The 8404-nt window shown below is 47.3% G+C and overlaps 3 protein-coding genes across 3 annotated transcripts in view; 2 read left to right on the top strand and 1 right to left on the bottom strand.

Moving 5' to 3' along the window:
- The window catches only part of CNBA1780 (hypothetical protein), a gene marked incomplete at both ends in the record, with an annotated part of 2068 nt that extends 322 nt beyond the window's left edge, over positions 1 to 1746 (top strand). The window contains 8 exons of the mRNA XM_773085.1: positions 1 to 200; positions 293 to 482; positions 540 to 553; positions 613 to 796; positions 853 to 912; positions 977 to 1158; positions 1226 to 1567; positions 1624 to 1746. The exon at positions 1 to 200 is cut by the window's left edge and continues 43 nt beyond it. Of these exons, the coding sequence (XP_778178.1) occupies positions 1 to 200; positions 293 to 482; positions 540 to 553; positions 613 to 796; positions 853 to 912; positions 977 to 1158; positions 1226 to 1567; positions 1624 to 1746 (1295 nt within the window). The remainder of the gene's footprint in view (positions 201 to 292; positions 483 to 539; positions 554 to 612; positions 797 to 852; positions 913 to 976; positions 1159 to 1225; positions 1568 to 1623) is intronic.
- A 3291-nt stretch (positions 1747 to 5037) lies between these two features.
- CNBA1770 (hypothetical protein) lies at positions 5038 to 5820 on the top strand (the record flags this gene model as incomplete). Its single annotated transcript, XM_773084.1, has 4 exons — positions 5038 to 5218; positions 5268 to 5323; positions 5378 to 5432; positions 5492 to 5820. 4 exons carry the CDS (start codon positions 5038 to 5040, stop codon positions 5818 to 5820), a joined length of 621 nt encoding a protein of 206 aa, XP_778177.1.
- Positions 5821 to 6040: 220 nt separating this feature from the next.
- On the bottom strand, positions 6041 to 6875 carry CNBA1760 (hypothetical protein; the record flags this gene model as incomplete). Its single annotated transcript, XM_773083.1, has 3 exons — positions 6041 to 6366; positions 6417 to 6705; positions 6756 to 6875. The coding sequence occupies 3 exons, from the start codon at positions 6873 to 6875 to the stop codon at positions 6041 to 6043; spliced, it is 735 nt and encodes a 244-aa protein (XP_778176.1).
- Positions 6876 to 8404: the final 1529 nt, after the last annotated feature.

Here is an 8404-nt window from a genome sequence, read left to right as displayed (position 1 = left end):
AAGTGGGCATGGATTTTGCCAATCTCATAAAGGAAATGCCTGCTGTAGACCGCTCTCAGGCTAAAATCGGTGTTTTTACGGATCCCAATGTAGCGAAACTCCCCGTGATAGAGATTGTGGAAGAGAGTCTGTTACGAGCGGGTTTGAACTTCGTAATGTGGGATAAATGTGCAGTGGAGCCTACAGATAAGAGCTGGCAAGTAAGTTTGAAACATTAAGCCGAAGGAGAAAAAAAGCACACGGTGCTTCGTGGATTCAGTTGACATAATCTTGTGGCCATTGCACCGCTTAGGAAGCAATCGACTTTTCCAGGTCTTCACATCTCACTCATTTTTTGGCCGTTGGTGGTGGATCATCTATGGACACTGCTAAGGCTGCCAATTTGTTCACGAATTATCCAAAAGCCGATCTCTTTGAATTCATCAACGCTCCCATCGGTAAAGGTACACCCATCACCAAGAAACTCAGCCCTTTGATTGCCAGTACGTTAGCCGGTGACCTTTCTCCCGGATTGATGCTGATGCAGATATGATAAACAGTCCCGACTACCGCTGTGAGCTTAATTGGGCCGTGTAGCAGTATACCGTGAAAAAGCTGATGGCCAAGTCATAGGGAACAGGATCTGAGACTACTGGCACTGCCATCCTAGACATTCCGTCTCGCAAATTCAAAACTGGAATTGCATCGCGGGCTCTCAAGCCGACTTTGGGTATTGTCGATCTGTTGAACACCGCTACGTGTCCGAAGGAAGTGGCCATCGCAGCCGGGCTGGATGTCCTCTTTCATTCGCTCGAAAGTAAGACCTGATATCGCAAAGCTGAATAGATCATTGATTTGTCTCTTCTTATGTAGGCTGGACTGCCGTGCCCTACCATCAGAGGACACCTAGGCCTGCAAACCCCATTAACCGACGTATGTGATATTATTATCTAATGTTCTGATTTGAATATTAAATGCCCGTCTGCCTGCCATATAGCTGCCTATCAGGGCTCCAACCCTATCTCTGATATCTTTTCCAAATGGGCTTTGGAAACTACAGTCAAGTATCTTCCTCGAATTGCTCGAGACCCCTTTGGTGACGAAGAGGCCCGAGCGCAAATGCTTCTAGCTGCTTCTACTGCAGGTATTGGTTTTGGTAATGCAGGAGTGCACATGTGTGTGAGTAGTCCAGTTTCAGCTATTACGATCAATGTTAGGAGCATAGACTAACTTCTCTAACCTCAAGCACGCCTTCTCCTACCCCATTTCTTCACTTAACAAAGGCAGACCTAAGGAGACACAGTATCATCACCCATCTTATAATCCCGACGTCCCCCTCATTCCTCACGGCGTGGCTGTTTCTCTGACAGCTCCCGCCGTATTCAATTTCACGGCTCCTTCTTCTCCTGATAGACACCGCGAAGCATTGTTGGTCTTCCTTGGGAAAGAGAGGGCCCATGAGGCGACTGGTCTGAAGGATGAGGACCTGGGACCTAAGTTGAGTGAGGAGATCCGAAGATTTTTGGATATCGTGGAAGTTCCTAGAGGGTTGAGTAAAGTTGGCTACACAGGAAACGACATCACTTCCGTAAGTTTTTTACTATCCATTTATAGGCCGAAGTATATTGGCTAATTCTGATGTAGCTTGTCGATGGCTGTCTTCCTCAACGAAGAGTGCTGGATCTTGCTCCTGTTTTGGCCAAGAACAATAATGCTGAAGAGAGAGAACAACTTGCTCACATCGTCGAACTTTCAATGAACTGGTAGATGAGATAGTATGTAGGGTACAGGCAAGTGAAGACAGGGGAATGCATATTAATTGCGAGCTTCCATTTCTGTTCGGCGGTTTTCCCGTCTGTAAACCCAAAACTCTCGGATTTTTTGTCACGATTAATTGCACTTGACGTTGTATCTTGGGAGGAGGGAGGTCTTTTTCATCTTCCATTCGCACGAAGACAAAAAGAAAAATAGTTTTCTTTCTTTAGCTTTTTGGGTGAAATTTCATTGTTCATTTCAAATTTACCATTTATGTTTTTTCGTTCCTCTCCTCATTCCGAACGATTCACTTCCATCTTCTGCAGCCCTTTGGTCCTTTGCAGTACCATAGATATCCTCTCCCTACAAGCTGTCCTCCCTCTACATTTCCCAACACCTTCTTCCGACGGCTGACTTCCTCGGTTTTCTCCTCCAACAGACCGCTGCTAGAGATAATCAGGGATTTGAATGCTTCCCCAGTGAGCAGGGGGCTGCCCTTGTGACACTGGCTGCCCTGGTTTGGAGAGAGCCAAGGCAATGGCGCCGCGCGAAGTCAAAGAGTGACTCCCCAGGCTTGCGTCGGGTAGCTGCGGTGGACCGTAGACCTTGCTGGTGTAGGCAGTATGCATAACAATCTAGTATAGCTACGTACAACACCGAACCGAAAACTATGGAAACAAACAGCTTCAATCCGAATCATGCTTCCCATTGCCATATCCTCCTTTCGAATATTTGATCATGGCACCTCCAACTACCTGCTGATAGAGAGGTTGGTACACCTCGGCTCTCATGCCCATCCTGTGCAAGTCGGCAAATGTCTTCTTCTTCCAGTCTCCACTGTGTTCTTTTACCCATTGCTGGGTCTTCGTGACAAGCCCCTCGGGAGCATGTTTTGACTTACACCACCAGCCGACCGACGACTTCATCTGTCAAGAGTCATGCCTTGAGATTTGTGGATGGTGATGGCAAATGCGAGTTGAAGAGGGATTCGGGGTACGACTGCATGCAACTCCCTGGGACTTCCATTCACACTTCGCCGGGGTGATTGGAACCAGAGGTACGCCCTGTTCATTTGTGTCAGCGTGAACTGCACCGGTGCAACCAAGGAACGCCATTAACTCACATGAAGGCATATCAACCCCTGGTCGTGCGACATCATCCCAGTCTCGTGCACTTGTCCCATTGACCCATTCGTGAGACCCTGATCGACCCAAAGGTTTCTAGTAAGCATGACCTTTGCGCCTTCCATCAAGACGACGCATCAAGAAGACGACGTTCGTCAGGGAATCAGCATCGTCAGACCTTCTCTTCTCCTCTGACGTAGGAAGATCCCTATGAGGAAAGATCTCACGAAGACGTTTGTCAATGAGGACCAGTCCCACACGACCAACCGTTGATTTTCCATCAATGATCAGATAACGTATGTGCTTCCAATCCTCTTGAAGAGCAGCTAACTGACGACCGGCAGCCGCCTTGCCTTTCTTTTCCTTTGGGGAAATGCCAAGGGCGGAATGGTACGTGGAACCGTGTATATGAAAGGCGGCTATACCTGTTGGCGCTAACCGTCTCACAATCACCATACTTCCCATGCCAGCCTCATCGACTAAGTCTGCGGCCGTCTGACATATCGCATTGACAGTGAACGTTTTGCCTGTACCTGCAGTACCGTCGAGATTTAGGAGGAATGGCGGCAGAGGGTTGTTGGGCCCAGCTTGCAAGGAACGTTGGCAGTGTCGTCGAAATTTGTTGTGGCATAGAGCCTGCTTGGCATTGAGGAGAGTAATGTCTACTCGAGGCAGAGGAGGAAGAGGATGAGGTAATTCAGGAGGACTAGGTCTGCGGCCGTCTGACATATCGCATTGACAGTGAATGTTTTGCCAGTACCTGCAGTACCGTCCAGGTTTAGGAGGAATGGCGGCACAGGGTTGTTGGGCCCAGCTTGCAAGGAACGTTGGCAGTGTCGTCGAAATTTGTTGTGGCATAGAGCCTGCTTGGCATTGAGGAGAGAAATATCTACTCGAGGCAGAGGAGGAAGAGGGTGGGGTAATTCAGGAGGAGGCTTAATGACTGTGAGTTCACAGATATCGCTAGACGACAATGATATACACCTACAGGGTTTTTCCAGTCTTTAATGCCTTTGCTCAACAATGCCACATCTTCCCCACCTCTTCTCTCTGACCATTCCTTCCATCTAAAGTCTTTGTCGAAGTCTCTTAGACCTAGCCTGTTTCCAATGAATTGGTTGGGGCGTGGGCCCATTGCCGAGAGAAGCTGTTCATCAGTTAGAATTCATTCTTGGACACTCTCGACGTCTTCAGACTTTTCGTCTGGCAATTGGGCAAGAGCACGGCTTCTGGTTTTCGAAGGCATGGAGTCAGCTCTTCCCCTATTATTTCGTAGGGTCCTGGTAGCCAAGAGACGGGAGTAGGCGTCTGTCGAGGATTCATTGTCTAGCCAAAGCTCAGTCTGATTGCGGTAGGCCACATGAATAAGGACGTTTGCTCGGAGCAGATCTTCGGCGTCTTTCGTCGGAGGGATTAGCCCTTGATTTCCTTCATTTTCTTGAAATGGGGAGGAGGAAAGAGAGGCGAATGTGTTATTAGGGGGGAAGCGGGGAGTACTGGGGGTTCGGAAGACAGAGGAAGCTCCGCAACTCATGCTCAATAGCGCTATGATCGAGACGGCGAGTGTCTTTTTCTCCTCTTGCCTCTGAGCAACCAGGCATCCAACCGCAAAACAAGGAACAGCAGCACACATAAAGGATACCGTTGACATGAATGATGTCCTGATAATACCCATGTACGTGCCAATGATCCTGATTAAGTAAGCGACCTACTTTGCAGAGTTGAGCTATTGTTGTATCTTGTACTGTACTTACCTGCAGGTTATGACAGCTGAGGAATTCGTTGACCATTTAAGTCTGCATTCTTTGCACACATGAGGAGTTTATCTTTGAAAATATACAGCTTTAAGTGTTGATGGCAACGACCTCTACTAGCTAATTTGATTGAAGAGTTTCCTCAAAAACGTTCCACGAAAGAAGACAAGTTTATTAGCGACGAGCGAGCGAAAGGCAACTGCATCACTATAATTTACGTAATACATAAAATTGTTTAGCAGTAAAAGTGAGAAGAGCTTCTCACGAAAGGCCACCGGCGCGGAAAGACGCTGGGCACCAGGTGGCAAGTAGATTGATCTGTGTTTACAACTCCAGAGCGACAGCAAAGCACAGCAAAATTAGGTTAGGAGGGTGCGAAGCCACATCACTGCAAACCTTAAGAAGCCAGGAATCCCATTGGAACGATGTCAGAGTCCTCGCCAAAAGATACCCTCTCTGCTCTCAACGAGTCACTCGATGCTCTAGAAGCTGCTCTTGCACCTTTAGAAGCCAAGCCGTGGTCACAAACTGTTGAAAAATTGTCACCATTGGAGAGAACGAAAATGGATGTTCTGGGTGCCTACTTAATCAATGACCTTGTGTGGGGTACGTGAGCTCCACTGCTGAGCTAAGTCAAGTCACTGATGGGTTGCAGTGTACTTGAAAACGAAAGGAATTGATCCAACAAAGCATGACGTGACTGCTGAACTCGTAAGTGACTCAAATCGAATGATTATCCATTTTAATGGTACTCTCTGTCCACAGGAACGGATAAAAACATATTATTCCAAAGTCAGCTCCGCTGAGGGGCACGAAGAGAGTCAGTCATCTTCAGAGAACATGCCATACGAACGCAAATACTCATGCTGTTAGTAATAGTTCGTCCCAAAGTCGACGCTGCCGCTGCCCACCGCTTTGTCAGCAGCTCCATCCCTCGTACCCAACATCTTCCGCCAACCACATCGGCCGAGCTAGCGGCTAACCAACGAGCTTTGCGCGTAGCTGAAGAGGAAGAAGAAGAAAGTATCAGGAGACTGGGCAAACCTTCCCGATTTCGTCATATCCAAGAGCGAGGACAGTTGAAGCTCATCCCAGGACAAGAGGTGGAGACAATCGGCGACGAAGATGTTATGATAGGAGGTGAAGATGGGCAAAGAGAAGCCGAGAACTTTTTGAGAGAGTTTGCGAATGAAATTGAAGGGAGATAATGGTCAGTAGCTTAGATTCACTGTATAACTGTACGGATGGACAATCCACTTGCATGCCGCTTGAATTTCAATTTTTGTACATAGACATACGATGCATCCTTTTAATGATAAAAGCACATACCTGAGCCGACTACAATCTACAACAATACCTAAGCCCATCCAGAGTCTTTTGTATAAAGCGACCCACAACTACATCTACATTGAAAATATCATTGAGCGACTAGTCCTGAGTCTTTTCGCAAGCTCCGCAGTCGCCGCAAACAGTCCACATTGACCTTCTGCCGCTGGCATCGGGGTACTCGCTCATGATGAGCTTGGGAATACTTTGGCACCAAGGGCCATGTTGAGACCTAGCGCGCTCGATATCCGATGCGTCAGGAGCCAGCGGGCCCGAGACGGTGGGCTGGAAGATGCCGCGTGCTGGAGGTGCGGGAAGAGCGGTACTGAAAGGCTGAGCAGCAAGTGGTGATGTACCCCTAAGATTGTGGTTGTTCCCAGGGTTGGAAAAATGATGAGGATTGGGGTGAGGGGTGAGAGATGGGTAATCTGATTCCAAGCGTCAGGTCAAGCTTCGACTCTGAAAAACAAAAGCTCACTTTTCGATTGAAGGGTGCCCATATCATCCATCATATCCATCTCAAACTCATCCTCTTCCGCGCCGGGTCCGAAGCCAAAACCTCCGCTACCACTGGCACCGTATGAATATGAGTTTTGAGCGTACCCTTCGGCCGGCGAAGGGGGGCCAACGGCGGAGCTACTGTCGGGCATGTCCTGGTCCATGTCCATGACTTGGTCGTCATCTGACGCGTTGTTTGAATGGTCCGCGACAAGCTCAGGCAAAGGGAAACCGGGGTGGTTGAGAGTAGGAGAAAGCATACGCATGTGCTAGAACAGAATCAGAGTGAATATATAAAGGACGAAAGGAAGACCCTCACCTTGGCACCATTTTCTTCTTCTTCTGGGCCCCAAGACATCCTCTTACGCTTTGGTTTGAAACTGGAGCCGGAGGGCATAGCGGTCTGGTAGCCGAAAGTAGAGAATGGGCTTTGTGTCATTTTGCTATATGATGTTGAATAGGGTTGTTGGAGATATAAAAGACGAGATTCTCAAGACCAGCTTGCTGAGGAAGGAAAGAAGAAGGAAGAAAAGAAGAAGAAGAAAGAAATCAAACGACGCGAACGGACATTACAAATTAAATAATTTACGCACCACGGGAACCAGGTCTGCACGCGACTACGCCCCCCGTTCCGGCTAATACCGTTCCTCAAAATAATATAAAAAAGCTGACTACCTATTACTAGTTTTCCCTTTTAGGGTAGTTTATACAATTACGTAATAAAAAGGATAAACTAAAGTGACGGCTCAAATATGCAGTAGAGGCAGGTGACAGTTGTCTAACTCCGCAGGACCTAAAAATAATTCCGAAAGTCCGATCGGCTGATGGTGAAAGACGGCATGATATTCATGCGATGTATGATGACGAGAGGCATAATGCTATATTTATTTAGGACAGTCGTCGTCGATCCCCTCGATCCGGAAGTCCGTTTTACCATATTAATTCTTCCATGACATTTATCCTTAATTTTACGCGTTCCTCTCAAGCCCTACGTATTAATACATACACGGTAAAAGAATTTCGTTGTTGCAGCAAGAAAAGTCTCTGATTTCATTTGGTTGACCCTTCCCGGGGTGTTCATATAGATACGTGTGACCGTAGACCGCCTCTACCCACAGACCGCTCGACCACTTTCCTTGCTACCGACAGTTTCCCTGTCGAGATTTTTCTGGTCTCTCTTTTTTCATTCCGATTAAGACCGTTTGTTGATTTCAGTGACTGAATAATCGCTCTGGATTGTTACAACAACATTCGGGTTGCCTGGGGGCCCACATCATGATTGGGACAAACCCAGTCTTCTTGATGCTACAACGTATATCGTATTTATGTGTCGTTTAAAAAGTCGTTATTATGAACAATCGCCAGTCGCGTCTTCCGTCTTCTTATCGCGGCCCACGGCACGATCGACCATTCTTATTCGCCGGCCCTTCGTTTAGTTATCTAAGCGGCCATTTGTGCCGTTAATCTAAACCTGAATCTTTTGATCTATGGAAATCTATCGCGGCCCATGCTCAGTGCTCTCACTCTGAGCAGATCGAACAGACGAATCACAGGCTAGAGACTGAGACGAGAAATGCAATACTGCACCAGTATTCTGTTGTATTTGTGTAATTTATCCCCTTCCAGTAGATGCTCATGTCGGTTGATGATAGCCGCCACCATCCTGCGAAACATGTGTAGCCTATAGATGTGCTCATTCTTTCGGCTTGTGGCTGGTGCCTAGAAACGGAAGATAGTAGGGCAAAAAAGGCGGCTTCTTCATTGGTTGTTGTACGAACAACGAGTAGTATTTTCAGCTGTACATCCTGTGACCGAATGTACTGACTGTCTGTTCTGTCTCAACGATAGACAAGAGAAAACATTGAAGAAAGCAGCAGAAGTTCTTAAGGTATAATAGAGCCTCAATAATAGCATGAATAACATGAATATATACGATATATGAAATATGATGAATCGATAATAGGAGAC

Source organism: Cryptococcus neoformans, chromosome 1 (genome assembly GCF_000149385.1).
Source record: "Cryptococcus neoformans var. neoformans B-3501A chromosome 1, whole genome shotgun sequence".
In the NCBI taxonomy this organism is placed as follows: domain Eukaryota; kingdom Fungi; phylum Basidiomycota; class Tremellomycetes; order Tremellales; family Cryptococcaceae; genus Cryptococcus; species Cryptococcus deneoformans.
This window is presented reverse-complemented; position numbering and strand designations above follow the sequence as displayed.